This window comes from Trachymyrmex cornetzi, unplaced genomic scaffold, assembly GCF_001594075.2.
Source record: "Trachymyrmex cornetzi isolate Tcor2-1 unplaced genomic scaffold, Tcor1.1 scaffold156, whole genome shotgun sequence".
In the NCBI taxonomy this organism is placed as follows: domain Eukaryota; kingdom Metazoa; phylum Arthropoda; class Insecta; order Hymenoptera; family Formicidae; genus Trachymyrmex; species Trachymyrmex cornetzi.
In genome coordinates this window covers 790237-813332 of record NW_017296157.1, presented here as the reverse complement: position 1 = coordinate 813332, position 23096 = coordinate 790237, and the positions used below count along the sequence as shown (strand labels likewise).

The 23096-nt window shown below is 39.3% G+C and overlaps 1 protein-coding gene across 1 annotated transcript in view; it reads right to left on the bottom strand.

Moving 5' to 3' along the window:
• Window positions 1-1163: 1163 nt before the first annotated feature.
• The window catches only part of orb2 (cytoplasmic polyadenylation element-binding protein orb2), a 164717-nt gene continuing 142784 nt past the window's right edge, over window positions 1164-23096 (bottom strand). Inside the window, exons 4-8 of the mRNA XM_018503254.1 lie at window positions 6262-6513; window positions 6062-6174; window positions 5520-5912; window positions 5027-5137; window positions 1164-4575 (exon numbers count right to left, since the gene is read on the bottom strand). Coding sequence (XP_018358756.1) covers window positions 4459-4575; window positions 5027-5137; window positions 5520-5912; window positions 6062-6174; window positions 6262-6513 — 986 coding nt within the window. The 3' untranslated portion in view covers window positions 1164-4458. The remainder of the gene's footprint in view (window positions 4576-5026; window positions 5138-5519; window positions 5913-6061; window positions 6175-6261; window positions 6514-23096) is intronic.

Genomic DNA, 23096 nt, shown 5'->3' with positions numbered 1-23096 from the left:
CTCTCTCTCTCTCTCTCTCTCTCTCTCTCTCTCTCTCTCTCTCTCTCTCTCTCTCACTCTCGCTCTTTCTTTCTCTCCTTTCTCTCTCTTTCGTTCGACTTACAAGAACGGTGACTCGTATGTAAAATTGCACTAACTAATGCTCACGTTCTCATTGTGCCCCCCTCCCTTCTTCGCGTCTTTCTTTTAAGTTTTTCTCATTCTCACGATGTCCGTTCTCCATTCCACATCAATCCTCTCTTCTCTCTCCAGCCGATTCTTTCCTCTCGATCGAAACAGTTCTGGGCTTCCGTTAAGTGTGTAAGAAAAAGTCGATCGTGTCTATTTAGAATTACTGCGAGATAGCAACGGATAGAAAAATTTTATGTACTCTACTAATTTATGTGTACAATTATATGCTAGTGTTCGCCCTTCCCTTATCAGAAAACCTTTTGTCGCGCGGGCGACTCTTTTCTACACATGTCCCTTGGTTTTTACTCGTTTCCTATTTTATCTAAAATTTTGCCCGTGTTTCGATCAGATACGAACCTAATCTATCTTAATTGAGAACACGAGTCAAAGAGGGCCGGCAACGAGAACTCGTTTCTTCCTCACCCGCTCTATCATATTGGATTTATTAATTTTTCTCCCCCTTCACCACACCACACACGTGTCCTCGTGTTTTCGCGGGCCGAACGGTGTGTCTCAGACGAAGGGACGGAGGGTCGTCGTTGAACGCGCCTCTCTTACTGCGACTTCCGTCACACAGCATCCGCCTAATAATAACGCATTCCCTCCCGTACGGTGCCTCTAATAAACGCCACCGGTTATCATCTCTACACGCGGCGAGACAAGATATATCATATATATATACAAAAAGGAGTACCAAAAAAATAAATATATATGTGTATATATATATATATATATATAGACGTGTGTGTAAGGATTATTTCTTTTTGTCCCTTCCCTCGTTAAATCCGTACACAAATACGGATGTATCATCTCGGTCGTGTAATCGCCTGTGTGCTGTGTGCTCTCATGTGTCTGTGTGTTTATGTGTGTCGCGAATTGTACAAAGTCCGATACGTGTGCAGAAGAAGAGTATCGCGAGAGAGACTCGTCATGCGAGGTTTAAACTACGTCTTCCAACTGCTGCTGCTGCTACGTTCAGAATGTGGCTTTTTTTTTGTTATCTACGAAGCGGAACACACAACGTTGCATACTAATTTCGAGTACGACGCTTCCCAGCCCCACAACCTTTCGGCCGTCTCGCGAAGGAACAATCCGGCTATTGTCGGAAGTATTGTGAAAAGACACGCCTTTTTTTTGCACAACAAAAGAGTCACTAATGAGGTGACGAATGTCCGGTATTAGCGCTTAAGCCTGCCTCCTCTACTACAGAGTTATCAAAAGTATCCTATGTTACGTATTGTAAGATATTGTCAAATGAGAGACGAGTGGCGGTGCGAGAAATTGCTTTCGGTAAAACGCGTCGAAAAATCGTCGATTAAACTTTGCCGGGATCACCGTCGCATCTGCTAAAAGGACGAGCGCTAGGAAGCGTCATGCTTGAAATTTACAGAGGTCCTGCTATCTGTCCAACCACAAGACTCTCTCTATACTAAACCTTTCGGGTATAGAAATCCTACGTCTCGGCGAAAAGTGAAGTTCTTTTCTCCCCCCCTCCTTTTCCAATTTTTTTTCTTTCATCCTTTTACTTGAACTACGGCGATTGCGTTTGATTATATACACCCAGCGAAAAAGTCCGTTTCATTTTGAAGGGATTAAGAAAACGTGCACACTCGCGGTCGCAATTAATAAACGCCGGTTAATTGATTAATCAGTTAGGGTAGAGGGATCAGTATGTATGTACAGGAGCGGACAACATGCGGCGTTCTCTATATGTATATATATATAATGTATGAATCTATAATGTTCCGCGCGAAACGCGACCCCCTCAAGACGCGCCGCACACTCTTGCAAATCATCTATCGGACGTATGAAGAGAGTAATTAGATACGATCATTCTATGTATAACACGCTGCTCCGGTATTCCGCGAATCACGGTTTCTATCGCTACTTTGGTTTCGAGAAACGACACCACCCCTTTTGCGTCCCGTTTTGCACGAGCGTCTCTTTTCCTGATCTTTCGCAAAGTCGAGCGCGCGAGATCGTTTCGCCACGAAAAAGGATCAGCGAGGTACACCGCTCGTTTCGCGAAGAAGAGGGATGTACGAGTTCAGACGCGGATGTTCGCGGACATTCCGTGCTTACTGTCGAACGTTTTCGAGGAGGAGGGAAATCGCGCGCACGTCGCATTCCGAAAATACGCTTAGCGTATTGCCGATCGTTCTCGTCAGCGTAAACTACGAAGAGTGACCGTTTATATTGCACATAGTAGTAGTAGTAATAAAGTCAAAATGTAAAATTCGTCATCGACGGCGGTAGCAGCAACCCTCGATTCTCGCGTTCCCCACGAGCGAGTAGCGGGCCTTTTTCCTCTTCGAGAGCTCGACTTCGCAACCCCTTCGTTTCTCGCGCGAAGGTTCGTGAAGGTAACTCACATCGGTTTTTTGGGAAAGAAAATTGGTAGAGAACTCGGCACGCGGATGTTAGCTTAGGCAGGCCTGGACAACCTGGAGCACGCCGCCACGATGTCATATACAGCCGTTCGCGATCGAAAAATTAAATTACTTCGATTTCCGTTTTACCTCTCCTTCCGTCACCCGTATGACACCTATTCTCCCTAAACTTTCAGTTCCCCTACTTATGTTTCTTTTATGTTTTCATCTACGCATTATTTTCTTCTCACTTGAATAAGTTAATTAGTAAAAAATCATTTTGTCGAATGTTTCCCTATGAGCGCGCGGTTGCGTTATCCGTACAAGAAACGCATTACACAACGCATCTCTATGTAACATATTTTTAATAAGTTCTTAATAACTAGAAAACTGTGTATATGTGTACATGTTTGTACGAATGTGTGTGTGTGTATGTGTGTTTTGGGTTTGTGATACAGAGAATTACCTACACAGCAGGTTGAAGCGTGGCTTTTTTCATTACTGATTAATATCCAATGCGGACGATTTGTCACTCTCTTTATATCATCTCTATATCCTCTCTCCCTATTACCCTCTTCCAGGTTTCCCACCGGCCCTCATCACCTACGCGTCTTTTCTGATGTCACTGCTTCCACTATCACCCCCTCATTCTTTCCTCGTCTCTTTCTCGCATGCTCTTCCAATCTCATTCGCTCACTCTGACAACACACTTTCGCGTCGGATCAGGTACTCGCGTTTCTTACGAACATTCGTCGCGCGGGAATCACTACGTCGCTCGGGAGCGCGGGTTTTCGTTCGGGCTTTTGTCCAAATGGACGACGTCGGTGGGAAAACACGAGCCCCGTTTGTCAAGAAGTCGCTTCCGCCAACGTCCATCAGGATGACACGCTTCGCAAAATCAAAATTTCGCTCGATCGGGATGGACGACATGGGAAGAAACTCCTTCCTTCTCGTGGCATGCGGCAGTCGAACTTGGAAGGGGCGATCCGCGGCAGAACGAGACGCAAGCACGAGGCGGATCCGTATCGCAATCGCGCTGCCGGCGATTTCGGTAAACACTCGAGGAGGATTGATGCCGACAATTGGCGCGGGGTGCGTACACGAGGTCGGCGATGATGACGGCGGCAGCCCCTCCCTCGCTTGCTCGCTCCTCGAGACTCGCGGTAACTAACAACTCGATCTTTCGGACAGAACCGGTGCATTTTACAGCGCAGACAGATAGGATTATATGTGTACGAGTAATCGATATACTGAGAATCCGTGTCCATTTCTCTTCTGAATCCTGTGTCTCGGCGTGTATTTTTCTTCATTTTCTTCTTCGTTTTTTTCGGCTCGACGATATCGGCTTGGCGTGGATCCGATCATTCCCTCTTTTCTTGGCTGCCTTCCGGCGCCTTCGTCGGGTGCAAGATCCGTTTCCGGTTCGGCAAAGTCATCTAGATGGACATAGTTTTGCCCGACGATGATATCGGCGATCGTTAGCAAGTAGTTATGGATGCGAGGTCGAAGATCGGAGTAACGCCAAGAACCTGCATCGATTGGCGATCTACAGCGGCTGGTTTCTTCCTCCAGTATAACCGGTACAACTTGAAGTAGTAGCAGTGGAGTAGTAGTAGTAGTAGTAGTAGTAATAATTTGTAGTAGAATAGTAGTTGTGGTAGTAGTAGTAATAGTAATAATAGTGGTAATAGAGTAGAGTAGTGATAGTACGTAACGATCGAGTGGTGGTAGTAATAGTAGTAGTAGTAATAGCAGTTTTGAGGCTGTGTTCTTGTTGTAGGTAAGTAAGTAAGTAATATGGGAGGCGGAGGGAAGTGAGGGTTGGTTGGGGCACGTGAGGGGAGGGTGGGGAGATATTGGTAGAGGTGGTAGTTAATTAGCTAGGGCTGCGAGATAATTAGGGACAACGCAGCTGGGGTTAACACCAACGGAAAGGCACGGCCCGAGGCCGATCCGCGCCCTCCTTCACCAGCGGCTTGTGGAACTCCCGACCTGGCCGGGAGTGAATAGTTGCCCAGCAATGCTCGCAGTAGTACTGAAAATAGACAGTATTATATAATTCGGATTTTATAATTAAATTCAAAAAATTTAATCTTCTCTCTCTCTCTCTCTCTCTCTTATTGATACAAGAGATAAGAGAAATTTTATTGGAGATTAACTCAATAAAATAATTATTTCATTAAAACAAAGGCATAATTATTTATTAAAATAAAGGCTTAATAGAAAAAATCTCCCATCAATTCATTATTAAAAGATACAAATATAATTTTAGCTTTAATTCAAAAGAATATAGTTTTTTTAATAAAAAAGTGAAATTCAGTGAAATCTCCGAAAATCTAATTTTTTTAATGGAGTTGCTTTTTGCTATGACATTTGCATAGAAATTTTGAACTTTAGCTTCAAATTAATTGATAATAAAAACCGCACTTTTACTTTATAGATATCCTTCACTATTTATTAATAAAGATGAACCGATTGAAATATACCTGTAGGCAGGTGACGTTGGCGCAGAAGAACGGTGCAAACTTGCCTCCGCAACGCTGGCCTTGACATTCGTCACACATCTGATCGTCCAGAACATATGGTTTGACTTCAACCTATTCGAAAGATTATTATATGATTAGAGAAAGTACGAAATTCTCGAAGTATATTTAGAACAAGAATAATTGCTTGAGGAACAATGTTCGTAATTTGTAAAGATGTCCCATCTTTAAAACAGCTTACCAATCATGGATTTAGATCTTCTATTCTTGTCCTAAATGCTTCATTTAGACCGGTATTCATATAGTCCATTTTTATATTTAAGAACGTTTTAAGTACAATCTTAAGATAGCATGAACTATCATAGAGTCATATTAGCATCTTAAGATATTACTTAAAATGACTTTGAAATAGGAACAAACGATAAATACCGAGTTTAGAGATGTTATTCGTTCAAGCAAATCCTTAAAAAATAGGATTTTTCTTCTTCATATTTACCCTTTTGTCAATATCGCCGTGCTGCAGCTGTACGAATCTGGCTGAGATGGCAGCTATGTAGCTTTGCTGATTACTGAAGGCGACCCTGCCGGCACCTTTGGGATACTTGAGCTCAGGATCGGTGTCGATGCCAGCATAACAGACACCACCATAAAGCCGATCCATGATCATCGCGAGCTCGACTGCCTTGAGCGGCCGCGGCACCCCGCCGACAAAGACTGTCTTTCGCGGATCAAGCGGCATGGAGGCGTCCAGCACAAAGTCGGCGTCACTGAGCCGCCAAGGTCGGATCTGCACGGGCTTGTCCTTGATCGTGGGCGAGCTTACGCAAAGGTAAAGCTTATCCTCGTCTTGGATGCAGGCATCTATCAGCTGTTGCACCGAACCCTCGTCCTGGAATAATCACATGACACATTCGATTATCATTAATTTTTGTTATTTTTATTTCCAGTCTTTTTCTTAATTATACTATTAGTTTATTTTTATTAATTCACAAAATTTGAAAATGAAAAAAAGAAGCGGAAGGAGTCGAAAAAACGTACCTGGAACAGCAGAAATGCGTAACCTTTCGGAGGGAAGTAGGATTTGCTTTCTGCCTTGTGCGGCCAATCCACGACAAGCGGACCAAAACGGCGGAAACTGGCTGTGATCTCGTCTGAATTGAGAAGATGCGTTGTGATTACGTCACTATGTTACGTTTTGTCCCGCAAATAACCAATCTTAAATGATATAAACTGCGTACCTTCATCAATGTCAGGCGGTAATCCGCCGACGAAGACTTTCCTCGAGAAACGCTCGCCGGTTTCGCTGCCCTGGCTGTGCGGACTGCTCCGACTTGGCGACGAGAGCGGCGCCGCTTGAGAAGCCGTTATCCCGCCACCCACGCCGACGCCGACGCCTACTCCGACGCCAACGCCGACACCGTCCAACTGGCTCGGCGCATTCGGATCCTCCAGCCCTTGCTCATCGAGACTCGGGAAGAACGGAGATTTACCTGAAATACAAAACATTTCTCTACGTGAGTAATTCGATCCATCGAGAAGTACATAAGTCAAGTGATAGAATAATGAATAAATTGAGGAAAAAATCAAGATGGATATGCGTAAAAATAAATCGGTCGATATTAATAAATAAAATAAATTGTAATAGATTATAAGAAAGTTTGGTGAAATAAGTCCTTCCTAAATTTGCTCTTCCCCTAATTTGAATACAATGGCTACGTTTACACCATGCATTAGGCCTATACAATAGATGTCCTTGTTTATTCTGTAGGTTAAACAAAGACACCTATCGTGTAGATCGCGTACTAAGCGCACGGTGTAAATAAACGTAGCCAATAGGGGTGAAATTTGAACCACGTGTGTCGATCAGCCAATTTGTATCATAAAACAACAGATCGTTATGGATCGTCGCAGGAATCAAGGTCCAGATCTGACATTCATTCGTTGTCGGAGAATTCATTATGTAATTGTGCGGAATCACGTAACAAGCAGCGTGTGTATTATGTATAAAGCCCGATCTACAATTGCGTAAACGTAGACGTAAGGTTATGGGAGTAGTAGTAGCAGTAAATGTACAACATATTAATCTACAATCGAGTAAAGATTCAACGAACTTTCGTCTTCAAATTAAACATTGCTCACAACACTTTCTCCGTGTTCCATACTCGTAATATTAATATATTTGTAATATAATAAACTCGTCAAATAATATATGATACAATAAACTCAATAAAAGATGAAAAAGACACTTTGCACTTCTTTCCATATGTCGAGACAAAAAGGACAATAACGATGTAGACACGTGACAGCACTCTGATTGGTTCACTCTTACGTTTTACGCAGTCGTAGTCGTGAAAGATAAAGTTGAACCATCTTTTACAACACGCTTTACAATCGGGAATGGCAGATTAAAACTTTGCTTTATAACATTTCACAACCATTTACAACTACGTTTACGCAGTTGTAGATTGATAGCTTAAGAGACGTTAAGAGAAAGAAGGGGAAGGGAGAGAATCGCGAGCAATATGAGTACTTTCGATATAATTTCTTTTTCTTTTTTTGTTGAATCAGAAATTTTTATGTTGTATACAATTGAAATAAAGCCTCGTAAAAACATGCTGATTACATAATGTGATGTTCTCAACATTGTTTTTATCTCACCAAGAGATAAGGAGATAGTTTTCTTAAAATATATATCGGATAAATTATTTAATGTTCCGAAACTGAAAGTATATTATGTGGATAATTAGTATTGGATTTTTGAGAGAAAAATCAATGGATGCGCAATTGTTTATCAATGTGTCGTCTATCAGAGATTCTCTTTAAATATTGGAAAATAAATAAAGCATTGGTCAAAAGTATTATTTGTCAAATATTATATTATAGCTCGAAATAATTACGGGATGGCGAAAATTAAGAAAACTAAATTACTTCATTTATTAGTGAGAAGTGGTTATTTATTTAGTTCTATTTAATTTATCAAGGCTTGAGTTGTTCCACCTTTTGACAAAAATTTTAATTTACTCTCTTACTCTCTTATCTACTCTTTTGTTTATCCATTAGATAAATTATCACATAGTTTATTCGAAGATGAAATAACTGGCTCTAAATGGAATAAATATGTTACTCCTAAAATTACTCCAAAGACGTATTGCGATTATAGAAAAAAATTAAGCTTACATATCAAAAGAGATTTTCAAGCATTTTTCAAATACTCGCATTTAACTCTCTAAATTCTTTGGAGTGGAATCTCACTCTAAAGAGAGAAAATTGAGCCAGTCTTAAAAAAAGGGTGGCTCAATTTTCAATCTTTAAGAGTGAGATTTTACTCTTCAGCGTGAGATTCACCCTAAAAGCTTTAGAAAGAAGAGGTAACATGAGTAAGGAGTACTCACTTGATGCTTTTGAACGTTTTGTAAACACAAAACTATAATATATATAAATTTTACCAGATTATTTTATTAAATATAGTTATTAATTTATGTAAAAAGGAAAGGCTTCGAAAGTTGAACATCGCAGCTCCGATTGCTCCGAAAGAGGTTCGGTCCAACACCATAAATACCAGTAATTTGACGGCAATCGGAGACCGTCCATTTCGGAGCAAGATGATACCGCTTACTCCAGACAAGCGCAGGAAAAGAAAGATCACTACCGTGTAAGGGAGATCACTCGCGTGCAATCAACGACCGGTTATTAATTATTCGCATGGGTAATAATCAGTGTACGGATCGCCGAACTCGGTAATGTAATAACTCGCGGCAGGAAAAGATTGCCTTCGTCGTCCAGAAAAGGCACGGAGAAGTAAAATAAAGTGGAACTCACTGTATCTCCTCCTGACGGGAAATCTCGCTCGTCTGATAAACGTCGCCATTCTCGATCGGCGATCGAGATAATGAGCCGACAACGGCGAGGATTCACGCGCGCGACTGTACCTATCGTCCACGGGACGGGATGCCGTTTGTTTCTCCTGTCGTTGTTAAGGGAGGGGAAAAAAAGGAGAAGCAGTAAACAGGGTGCAACGCGCATGAATGGCACGGCGGAAAACGTCGCCGGATCGTCGGAACAAGCGAGCGCCGTCACAACGTTCACCTTTTCTTTTTCCCCGTTTCCGCGCACCACGTACACTGGTACATACATACATACATACACACGCACTGACACGCAGTCGTGTAATAATAATCGAACTGGAAACAAATACGAGGGGCCCCCCCTCCTGGACTCTCCCGTCATATTTGCCTATCCGCTCAGCGACAAGCAGCTCTATTTGCTTTTTTCTAGCGCGCGGGTTCTATCGCGAACTGATAATTATTTACATATACTCGGAGTAAAATGCGAGATATGAATATAGGTCGCAGATATATACCGGGTGTGTTACGGTTAGTGAAATACGTCCTGAATCGGAGACTGAAGAAAATAACGGGTTTCTTCCCGCGGATATCGAGCGAAGTTAATCGAGCGTTAATTGATGATTGCGGGAATAATTCGTGGAGAGAAAAATGTTCGGAACTTGAAGCAAAGCTTCCTGCATGCAGCCCGGCAACAATAATCCATCGATTTCTTCGTGTCGACGTTCAATGCTCGACGTTCGAAGGAACTTAACGAAATTGGCGGCGTGAATGTAACTTTCGTATGCGAGAGTAGGTACGTGATGAGAATTATGTAAGGATCAGGTTGATGCACATGGGCGTGCGCAACTTACATGCGTAATTTTAGGTGTAAGACATTTAAACACATGGATTTATACGATTTTAATCGCTTCTAGTATCGTCAATATAATAATTTGTGATATCGTTTTACAATTGCATTTGTATCGTTGAGTAATCGTATTTTTTGCGCATCATTTATACAAAGAATTTATATCGTAATACACGAAGATTCTTTAAGATTTTTTAAGAAAAAAATTTCATTTAAAAAAAATTTTATTTGGAAAGAACCGATTTAAGTAAACATAAAAATAAAAATATTGAAATGCTTACAAGTAATGAATATTGCGAACTGATAGATCAAAAATGACTTTAATGAAATTAAATTCCCACTACTATCTGAAGAGAAAATGGCAAAATCAGTTAAAACCCATAATACCAGTCGCATTTCTTATTTTGTCGAGGACTTTATTCTCGATATGTGTGTAAAGCATCATTTATCGAAAATATGATGAAAATCTAGAAAACGAATTTTCAGTAAAGAAAGAAATTCTTCTAACAACTCACTGAAAAGCAACTTTATTTCCTTTACGTTTATTATTCTACTTCGTGTCTGCATTTGAATCGATTAGAACCGGTTCGTCGACTGCGTTAATTTTTCGCGTTAATTCTTCATTGCCGCACATTAAGTTCGAGGATTGCAGTAAATTAATAATTCAGCGAGTCTTTCCCTTATGGTCGTGATATAATAATTGTGCATTACAATACCATTGGCACCGGGTCTAATTCCCCTTTGTGAAAGATACTTTATGTTCTATAACGTCGACGCCGCTTACATCGTGCTTTCGTCGTGCATTACACACATTAGCATAACTAACACGCCGAGCGCGTCTATAATTCGCCGGCGAATCAATATAACACGTAAACGAACTCTGTGAACTTGTGCATGCGGATGACGAGCAAAATCCGCTCCGGAACATTTCTTGGCGATCATCAGGCGATGGTTTCGTTCAGCAGAAAAAGCTTTGCAATTGTTGTATGATTCTTACAATTATTGGTTACGTTCAGTAGAAAAAGCAGCAACTATTGTAGGATTCTTTAATATGATTGGTCTTGCTCTTAATTTTTCACTGGATCTAAATGTATAAATCAATCATATTAAAGATCTTTATACAATAGTTGTATGTGTAAAACTGTTACAACAAGCTTTTTTTGCTGAACGCAGTCATCGCCTTTTTTCAGGCAATGTATCAAAAATCAGGCAGCAGTAAATCAATTCACATGTCTCGGACGTACCGTTTACGCGATACGTTATTGCAAACAATTTCGTCAGAGTGTTTGCTGTAATCAGCGTGGAACATTTCGGAAATTTTCGAAATTTCGTGTTTCGAAATCTCTTTCTTTCGATTTCGTCGCGTGAGAAAACGCCCGTCGTTCAAACTTGATATCTGGGCCAACCACGCCGACGCTTCGGCGGCAGTTTTGAGAGAGAGATTCGTGGCGAAATCAAAGTAACAGCACAAAATTGTAACATACATCGGGCACACGCACGCCCTCGTTCGCGGATATTGAAATCGAGTATTGAACGTAGCTCCGCGGCGATATATTATTGGGCGTTATTATCGTTGAAGTATATATATCTCGATATCCGAGCTATCTTTTCGATCGCATAAATAGGTATGTAGATGCCTCAAATCTCGTAAATTTCCAGTTTCAATCGTTGAGTTTCGAATAACATTATAATATTATATTTTCTATATCAGCAGCATATGATCTTTGGTACTTCATCGAAATGTAATATTGAGAGAAATAACTGAAAGTAGTATTCGTCTCTCACATTTAGATAATACATATATAGGCCACAAAAATATTTCAGATTGATCGAAAAATAGTTTAAGGATAGATTTCTCGATAGCATCTTTAAATTTCATGAAATCAATCGTCCTGTGCACAGTCTTGTAATAAATAAATGTGTACAAAGACGAATAAAAATTTCGATAAGTTTAGGATTGAGTCTAAAGCAGAGATTTAAGTATAAAAATAATATACACTATTAAATATCAGAGGAGCAAAAAAAAGTAACCCAAAACTTTGAGTTAGATAACATTTTGTTATTTTTAACTTTTATGTGTGTCAAAATGTAAATCAGTCAATATTTTAAAAGTTTTCAAAGTACAAGTTTCAAGCAACATCCAGATTAACGTATACTTAAGTAAATAATAAACTAAATTTGAATCAAATTCAATTTTTTGAATTAAATTGTTTAACTTTTTTGGATTTAGTTCAATTAAAGACATATTGAATAAGAGCAGTGGCCACGTACAAATGATTAAAAATAACTCAAATTGGATATAGTTATGAACTTAACAGTGTAGAAAAAGAAAATAACATTCTAATAATATAAACAATGCCGTAAAGAAAATACTATGAGAGAACCTTGAATCTTGAGAGTCCGTGACTCGCGCAAGCGTGACTTAACACATCTGAAAAAATAAATGATATATAGGATCCAAGAGAAACCTTGGTATATAGGAAGCCAAACGCGAAGGAAATATCCGCTGACTCCAAAGAATCAGAATTTTCCCTTAAATATTCTGATTTAAGAAAATTGACTGAGAATCTTCTTACTCGGCGGATCATTAATTTACAAATTGTTTGGGAGTCCGTCGTTAGGCTGACCCATCGATTTCGATGCTACCACTCTGGATGCTCGTCCTGGCTATTGCAGGGATCAATGACTTTCCCATCACGACGTACAGTGTGCCTTGTACACGTTTACTCCCCCGTGGGAGTCGGCAGCCAGTCAAAACACGAGACAAAAGCCGTTTTCCTTCTGTCGCTTTTCTTTATTCTCATAAATTTGCATGGCAAAAATCAGGCTCCCCCTCGTCGCTCGCAATCAGACCACTTCCTCCCTTCGACCCCTTCCGTCGGTCGTCGTTTCACCTTCGCGTCACTAAGGGAAACACGCGGCAAACGAGAGGGTGAGAAAGGGCGAGGGATGGCAAAAAGGGAATAAGCCAGGAACGAGCGAACGGGAAGCCAGCTATGACGACGAGGACGAGAACGATGATGACGCGCATTCAATCTGATTGCCACGACGGATGGAAGAAGCAAGAGAGGGAGAGAGAGAGAGAGAGAGAAACTTCTCTTGTTGAGATAGAAGACAGGGAGAGATGAAGGAGATCGGGGTATTTATGTCGTTTGCCGCATCTCGCCGTGAAATAGATTCGGGAATGTTTCAGAGAGATGAAAATTCGTATGACAATGATCAAGAGACGCCGTCACGCGATTATCCTCTGACGTAGGAAAAACGTGCCTGGATTTGCAGCAGGTGCGTCCCTTAATGAGACCTGAATTGCATTACTCGCTTCCTAAATTAAATCTCGATGCATTGCACGCGGAATAACGCATTGCCCATGTATATGTATATTTTAGCGGTATGACGCGGGTAATTATTTTAACAGATGTTGACAATAGGATGAATAATTGACATTATAATTAATACTAAATAACGCAATTAATTATAAACTGCATAATGATTACCTCAATGAATGCTCTAACGATGTTATAACAATATACTTGTTCGATTAACCTAAAAAAAAATGTTTAAAGGAGACTTTCTTTTTAAGAGTAATAACATTTATATAATACATTACGGAACTTTGTGCGAAAGTACATTTTCATTATAATCGTCATAAAAGAGCTTTCTAAGTATTCCATGAACGCCGGCGAAAGAAGGCGAATTCCGCTTCGTATCCTCTCGGGTTCGATAGGACGTGATGTCTAAATTATGTAGCTTCCTTAAACCTAACTTTATTTCAAGGGGTGTCCTAAGCTTTTGAAGTGTATTCGAGTACGTACCCGAAAGAAACGCGCATGCTCCGTATCATTCGTCGAAGGGGGCTCATCGATGGAGTCGGAAATCTAGAGCAGCAATTTAGTGTTACGAGTTGACGGCATTATGACGGCTGTTTCGCAGATTTATGCCCATTGGGAATTTAGCGGAGCGTCGTTCGCACCGATATCAACAAGCGCAACGTAATGGCTATAATTTACGTATAATTTATGTAATCAGTATAACAAGGTGCCAGAGCTTTTGACAAATTTCAAATCGACATGGAATATTCAAGAAAAAACATACACGGCGAGAATTTTTCTCTTAGAATTTAGCCTGAAAATCATGATAATAGTGGGACAACATAGTATTTCAAAGAATTGTATATGAGTTTCTTTAATTTACTAATATGTGTCATAATATAAGATATGTAATATATTTTATTAATTTTACTAAAGGGTATAGTAAAATTTCAACATTTTAAAATATGTTACGCAGTTTATGATTCTTTATTATTTTAAAAGAATAGATGCTAAGTAGTCATGAATATATAAAATAGCTTATACAATTTTTACCATACAGCATGATATTTTTAATCTGATTTAGTCGCTTATAATTTTACCATGTAACATAGTAATTGATCGACAGTAATCGATATTTATCGGTTATTTTCGTTGTCGAGTAGTGTCTCTAGCTACGCTAGAACTTACTTCAAAACACTTTACAATCTGCATTATAATTCTTACTACATCATTTATAAAAAGTCTCTTGTATATTTCAAAAAATCTATCGTTACTGATAATATTTCATTATTGTCAAGTTGTCCCAAGCTTATTACCAAACATGATGAAATTTGTAATGAATTTTGCGGTAAAAAATAACGAAAAATTCTCTCCGTGTAGACATTATTTTTCACATTGTAAATGTTCAACACTAAATATCTCGTGATAATGAAATCTCGAGTCAAATTGTACAAAGATAAATTGTACTCTGTGATTAAAGCGAAAATTAGAAGCAAAGCGATTTTATTATTTAATCGCCTTTTCAAGATTCAATTCACGAAGAAGTGAGTTCCTACAAATTGCGGAACTTTAATCGTCGGTCATCCGAAAATTATCATTGACTTTTCAATCAACGGAGGAAACGTGAAATTGATCAAAGAACCGGCGCGGCTTATAAAGTCGAAAGTCCCGCGGCGTTTTGCATACAATTTCCTCGTGACGGGACAAAGTTAAACTTGAACGCCGATTGCTAGAGTCGCACGGTAGAGCGTGCTCCCGTCCTCGTGTACAATGCGTTCTAATTCTACCTCGGACGCTGTTACGTAACGTGCGACCGTGCTGAATAATGCACGTTCGTTCGCGTGAATCTAAAATCGGCTGAGCCAAGTCTCGTCGTCTTGGTACTTACGTCGAATCAGGCCCGGTTCTACCAATGCAAGCTTAACTTTAGTCTCGGTTCAATTTTGCTCTCTATTTTCTTCTAATGCCCGTTTCTACTAATATAGTTTAATTTTAATCTTGGTTTAATTAACTCTTCATCTCTTTCTAATTCTAAGAATTAAAAAAAGATTAAGAGCAAAATTGAACCGAGATTAAAGTTACTCTACATTGATAGAAACGGGCGTAATTCTAAAAAATACAAAAAGATAAATATAATCTAAGTTAAACCGAGATTAAAGTTAATCTTACTCTTTAAATTCTTTAGAATGGAATCTCAATCTAAGGAGTAAAAATTGAACCAGTCTTGAGAAAAGTTGCATGGTTCAATTTTTAATCTTTAAGAGTGAGATTTCAATCTTCAGAATGAGATTCACTCTAAAAGTTTTAGAGAGTACATATACACACATTGGTGAAACAACGGGGCTTTAGAATCGGTATGCATGCGATACTTTCTCGCTCGAATAACGAACATCTGATAAATAAAGAAAATCGCAACCTTGGTGTATTTTGAAGAGGGAGAAAAAAGATAAGCTCATAGACGTTAATGCACGACGTGATCATGTAACGCCGTTGATTTACATAATTTATTAGGGCAGCGCTCGCAAAGTGCATCCTAAGCAATCGATTTATTAATTTCGGTAATACGACGATTAGCACGTCCGAGTGTGCAATACTTAATTATACACTTGACTGCAAATCGATTGCAATGCGCTGATATATTATTAGCTGTTAATTACGTGGTGAATGTATGTTAATTACATAATTCAATTGCGTTTAATTTGGAATTATGCATCGATAATGATGTTGATCGACATGGAAGATTCGCAAAGGATTATTGACGAGTCTTGTTAGCGCAAAACTGCTTACTCTTCGGTTGAGCAGGTTAACAGTCGTACTTTTTTATATACTCTTTTATATACTTAAATACACTTTTATATACTTGTATACTCTTTAGAGGTCGTAAACTTTTGGTCATTAATTAAAATTTTATATTTATAAAATTATATTAATATTTTCCTCATTGAGGAAAATGTCTGTTTGAAAATGGACAAACCAGAAGATTTTGATTATATCAGAATTCCGGTTATTTTAACAAGAATTTAGTAGATTTAACCAGAAAATTCTTACTTATCTATTTTCAATCAGAATTCCAATAAGCCAGATATTTTTCTCACTGTAGAATTCTCAATAAAAGTTATGTTTCAGATTTTATTTTATTAAACATCTACATTTAATGAAAATAAAATAAAAAAAATTATATTCTCTCCTCTTCTGCCTCCGGATCATTTTTTATTTAGAAAATTGTACATATGTATGTATCCTTTTTTGTAATTCAAATATGGTAACCCCAATCGCGCATATAATAATCTGAACGGTCGACGACAAAGTTCGTCACTTTTTGAAGCGTGGGACGACTCGCAGCGAAGTTTCCGTGTTACGGGCTCACGCTATCACCCACTGTGCAATTTCGCCTCCTCTCGTCGTGCGGGATCGATTACTCGGCATGCCTGAAGACGCGAAGAGAAAGAGAAGCGCGGAGAGGATTCTAGAACTTCTCTCCCGCGCTTCTCGTGATCCGCCATCAATCATTCCATACTGTAACTTTTGCGGAAGCCTCGGTTGCGAAGGGGGTTTGCGAGGGCGACACGACTACCGTTACCGGCATAATTTTAGAGTACGATCGACCAAAAAAAATCTGCACTGTCTCTCTCTCTCTCTTTTTCTCCCTCACTCTCTCCATTTTTCTTTCTCCCGGCTTCTCCGAGCATGATGTCATGGTGTGCTGTCAACGCAAGACGATGCAAAGCCGCGTCGTCATCGAAGTAATGGAATCAAGCTTGCAAATAGCGCTCTCTTTCCCTCGACCCCAGCGAATGAGATTGCCTTATCTCTCATAAAAATGTTACGTTCCGCGCGATGACGCGCTGCGGTTCCGCAAATCGATCGACGAGTCATGACTCTTTTTATAGACGCGAGGGACGGGACTAATCTGTTTATGTGTGTGTTGATCCGTGGTAATAAAATACCACGGAACAACACACTTGTACTTAGACTCGGATTCATTTGAGTCGCAAACGTGTATGAATATTTATTTGTCGGTTGAAAAAAAAAACGGCTATTATAGACACGCGTCGCTAAAATTAAAGTCGAAAGTAATAAAGCCGTGACATAAATGCAATACGTGGCATCGAATAAATAATTAACACACGTGCGCGTTTCACCGTGTAATTGCGCGACAACGAAATTTGACATTTAGATAACAATATTATTAAATGCAGCTCGGTATTGGAGAATTCAGAAATCATCCCCTCAAAGGGAGGGGAACATTGGCGTTCGGCAAAATTTTGTTAAGGTCAAATATGGAAAGATAGAATATTAAATTAATATTTAATTATTCCATTAAAAAAGTATTATTTAGATGTATAATTCATAAAACGGTTTTTTTTTATTTTAAATTATATTAACATAAAAAGAGAGTAATATAATGAAATCTATGCTTTTTATAACTGGAAGTTGCTTAAATTAAAAAATATTTGAAATATATCAAAATTGTGATTAAACATTTCAAAAACATTTAAAAAATATATAAAACATTTGTATGTAAATTAAAACAAATATTTTTCAAAAAGAAGATTTCAAGGCGGAGAAGCATGGCTCCCATTAAAACTGTATATTTACAAGAGTAATGCAATTCTTTAATCTTTACGAATGCTGACAACTTTTCTATTGGCTATTTTGACTGCTATTTTTTATCTAATAATTTATCGTTCAATATGTAAGTAATAAATATTAGGTAAGTTTAGTAAATAACTTGATAAATAAGAGAGTGAGCTTAGCAATTCTTTAATATGATTTATATTATTAGGTCAAACCTGGCGGATTTTTGCGTTACTCCAGTACATCTAGAGCTTTGGCCAAAGTTGGAAAAACATAATGTTTTTCTTTCAAAGAAATACAACATTGCGTTTTTGTTAACGCTTTATACATGATTAAAACAGTTTAAAACACGATTTTACAGCTTTGGCTCCCATGGTACCTTTCGTGGATTCGTCAGTGCGCGCATATTGCTGAAGAAACACGTGTTAATATATAGTAACGGTCGCAAATACACGTGCAACGCGGGCGAGCAGTTGTCGCATTGATCGCGCGGCCGTACTTGTTTTCGGATCGTTTATTTATAGGACGAAGGAGGGCAATATCGGTCAGCGCGCGATATAGGTCACGTCGATACTTACTCGGCAGACCCGGGCACGGGCTGGGGTTAAAGGAAATTATATCTTTGCGGTCGCATCTCTCGCTTTGATCGAACATTCGTAACGTGAAAGTGATTGTAGGAGAAACGTCGCGGCTAGAAACTTGGCGCTTCCCGCAAATCGGACATCTCCAATCGCTCTTAATTAATTTCGTCTGAATTAATTTATTCCTCCCATTTATCCGCGATGCCGGTACTGTTCGAGTTCAACTTTCGAAACGTGTCCACGTCGAGAAATAGTATCTAAGTTGGCAGATTAAACTGTGGTGCAATTTATTATATTCGACGGAAGCGCTTGGCGAAGCGTTTCGAGTTAAATCTTCAATGTCATAATTAAATTTATAGCTGCAGTTATAAATGCAGTTACAAATAAAAGGATACATTCACTCGGTTATTATCGCGTAAATTGTTTTTAAAATAACGTGATAAAGTGAGTCTCACATGTGCATCCCTTTCTGTAAACATATTAACAAGATAGAATTAAAGCCGCATTCACGTGGGTCCTTATGCACTCTCGAACTCGGATAAATTTCCATCTGCGGTTAAACTCCAGCTTACAACTTAGATTCAATTTGCGAGAGCGAATTCTGAGTCCCGGCAACTCTATTGCTGTGCCACGCATGCAGACGGAGGCAGCCACATCGTTCGCGACTGAAATTCCCCGCAAACCACAGAATTTCGAGCAGCCCTCGTGCCCTCGATCGTGATCAATGACGTAAGGAGGGAGACTGAGAACGCGCTTCTCTCTGTCACGGGTCAACAAATTCGGATCTCTAGGTCGCATACCATGGTTCGCACAACGCTCGGAGAGCGTTCGCGATACCAGCACCCGAGGAACGTGACTGGCACCGGCGCGCTGGTATTGATTAGACGTACGACGTAACCGGGGCCCAGGCCCGCGGCTCGCTTCCCGGGCCTCGATTTCCCATCAATCATCCTGTAACTCCAATGGGAGCTTCGATCGTCAAGGGCGAGGCCGGCCGCGGTCGTTCCATCACGCGTTTGTGTGAGACACTCGAATTAGACACACTTAAATGCAATTCATACATTCCGCGACTGGTTTTGCTTTATAAAGATGAGGCGATAACATTTTTTTCGCTTATTGATACGATCCGGTTGCTGTATATCACAAAATTCGAATTAGAGGCAATTCTAACAGAATCTACATTTTATAAAAAAAAATGTTCATATGCTATACATATTTCTTTTAAATACATTACAAATTACAATATGTATACTATATAAGAAACAATGTGACTTTATGAAAAGAACGGTTTTTATCCGTTTCTACCAATGTAGATTAATTTTAATTTCAATTCAATTTTTACTCTTCATCTTTTTCTAATTCTTAGAACTTATAGAGATAGAGTTAGTTCTTAGAACTAGAGATAGAATCAAGATTAAAATTAAACTACATTGGTAGAAACGTGCATTACTGATGTATTTAAAAATTGAGCTAGATATACAAACCTGAAAATAATTATATTAAACTATTAAAATAATTATGTAGAAAGATCTAAGTACGATAATAATGCAGCAAAAAGTTTTGACATTCTAGCAATTTGAGCGTCTTTAATTAAGCGATAATTATTTTGATAGTTCGACAAAATTCTTTTCAAATCTGTATCTCTCTCTCTAGCTAAATTTTTAGATAATAAATTCAACAAAACCGTTTTGTGTTCAAGAAAAAAATACATAAAACTTAAGAAGATATAATTAAAATATTTCGCAATTCTTTCTGAGATGAGCTTGCAATCGCATATTAACACAATTTCATAATAAAAAAAATAAGAAGAAAAAAATTAACAGGACAAAAATGAAAGTGATTTTATGTACACACATAAATCACTTTGAACTTTAAAATGACACTTATATAATGTAATTCAGCCTTAAAGAACATATAAGTGAGAGATTTTCTTTCTAACACGCAGCTAAAAAAATACAGACGTTAATTTAGTTAGAACGAAAAGTGTTGGAGTGGCGTTAGATCGTAGCTCAAGTGGCTCCAAAAGTCGTGGAGCAACACGCCGGATCCGGGGCGGACCGACCCACAGGGGGAAACACGTAGGAGGATATCGCGTGAAGAAGGGGAAGGACGTGGAAGTGTCTCCAGTTCAATGGTATGGGTTCGTACGTGCATGTGATAGACAAGGGCGCAAGCTAGGGGAGAGACTTTAGAGCCCGGTTCGGCACTCTAATCCCAGCGCCTTTACCCGGTTTTCACCCCTGCATCCGCCATCACCGCGTCAACCCCCCCCATCCTCCATCTCTCGACCGTCTTCTATCGATTTACCCGTGCACTGAGTGCAGCTCGGTTGGCTGGTACGTTGCAGCACATCACCGCTGGACTCGCGAAAGCTCAGCACTCTCATGTTAGTTCCGTGACAACAGAAAGGCACGTCCGCGTCAAATGAGAAGAGAAACGATCGAGAGGAAGGAGCGAATTCCTCGGGCAGCACATTTTATCGTTGTGATACAAAAATCAGCGAAAATAATTCAACGCGCTCAAAACTTACGAATTTTTAGAAATTTTTCCTTTCGCCGCAGTAGAAATTTTATTATCCATCAATTTTTGAACTTGGTTTAAGTGTAACGTTCATGACGATAAAATGCGATTAGTTTCATCAAATTTGTTAATCACAAATAACTAAGTTCTTTATACAAAATTACAGTTTGTACAAATGTATCGATAAATTACTTGAAACATTTGCTGTCTTTTACTTTGCGAAAAACGACGACTTGACGTTTTGTCAGAATTTATCAAAGATACTCTGTATCTTACAGGGCAGGTTGAGACCCACTGACATAGAAAAGAGCTCTTCTCGCGCAGAAAATAAAGGAAATAGGAATGTAAGCGATGGCACAGTTACTCGATCCATCGAAGGAAAATATCCGCCTAAACGATTGCAACGTGCACGCCTTTCCGCAAATGTTCTCCGTTTTTCTCGTGGCTTTTTGCCCAGGGTACGTGATTAGGAGCTTTTATCGCGAGTAGAAGAACGTAGGTCAAACGGTCGGCTAAAAGTAGGATAGCAGCGTTCGTTAATGATTCGAAATCAGATCAAATCTACTTTTACGATCAGCAATCGTAAAAGTAGATTTGTATATTCCATTTTCCGATATATATTTGAAATTGGGTTGCTTTGCTTTATTTAATTAATCTCTCTGATTTTCCGGACAGAGAGAGAGAGAGAGAGATAGAGAGAGAAAGAGGAGACGATTAGTTCTCGTGTAATCAGTTTAGATTGGCTTTGCAGGAAGACCTTTGCATCGATACCAATAATTGTAACATCTTTTTAACGACATCACGTAATGAACTGACGATAGTATTCATGGAATTAAGTTACGCGATCTAAGTCTGCAAGCCGATTAAGTTCGTTATCGACGTATTTAGATCTCGTTTTCCTAGAGTATGTGGAAACCTCTGGTGCTCTCCTTTCAGTCAAATTGTCAAGTACTTAGCGCAACTAAATGCATTAATTTTTATATAATAAATATTCATATAATAAAAATTTAATAAGAGGAAGAATCTCGTTTTCGGTCAAAGCGGATCTTGATGATATAATATTTATTTGCAAATATTTTTTCAGTTCTGTAAACTGCACGTCGATTCGATTTGTCGGACTTGAAACGTAATCACAAACTGAAGCTGAAAATAACATGACAAACATTGAGCGTCAATTTAGTAATAATGCTAATAAGTATTTTAAATCTCAACCATTGTGTAATAAAAATTCTTCTTGAATTTTTCATGTAAGTGAGAATCACATGACATGCAGGACTATATATTTAAACTATAATACAATTGCGACAAATGCAACTGTCTGTTATATCGTGCATTAATATTGACGATATAAATAGTTAAAAAATATCACAATTCATATATATATATATATATATGCATATATATGTACATTCTCTTTTTTGTCATTCCATTATATATTCCTAATCAGATCCAGCGACTCAATTTTTATGTTAATGTTACGATCTACGATTGCAATCCCCGCGGGAAACTTGGCTGATATAGGGGGTCTCGATTTCATACATTTAGATAATCAAGTTGCACGTGTTTAAATTCCAATTTTTTAGCGTCGGCAGAAACTTAAGCCGGGATATAGAAGTCGGATGAGACAAGGGATACAAGAGGTAGCCGTGAGCTGATGCGTTCCCTTCCCCTGCTATTTCAATCCACGCTTGAGGGGAGTCATCTCATGGGGATTAACGATGATTGGGCAGGTCGGCGCGCGAACCGTTTTAGTTGTCTCTAACGATCATCCATCGAGTTGGCCGAATGATGAGATCGTTGCACGCGTGATCAGAATGCGAGAGAGAGAGAGAGAGAGAGAGAGAGAGAGAGAGAGAGAGAGAACTTGAGGAGCACATGGAGTTGCAAGGGGTTGCCGTCAGGGGTTTAGCAAGCCTTAGAAATGTCTGGGGTTTCCACCCTGTCCTTGAAGAGCTTTAGCCAGCTCGTATTTCAGCAAGCCGAGATACACTCTCGGGACAAGATATCGTTTCGGGGCGACGTTACAGACTTCGATGACCTCGTTTCTACTATTTAACGTGAAATTATTCACGTTAATTTTCTCTCTTTCTTTCTTGTTGTATGAAGAGGCAACGCATTAATCCGTTTATTTGCCGGCGAGTCGGTTTAAGTTTAAATTAATGAGGTTTCGAGCTCGTCAAGCTCGGCTAACGCGCCCCTACGTCGGACTTAATTGCGAGTCGCAGTTGAACGAAAGTCGTGTAAAATTTACAACCCGGATAGAAGCCATGACAGCCTTGTTACGCGAATCGAGCAAATAATGCGAGTCGTTCATGAATCAAGAGAAGTCGAGAATCGTTAAACGCGTTAATAAATAAATTTTAATATCAACGATTATGATAAACCAGCCGAATT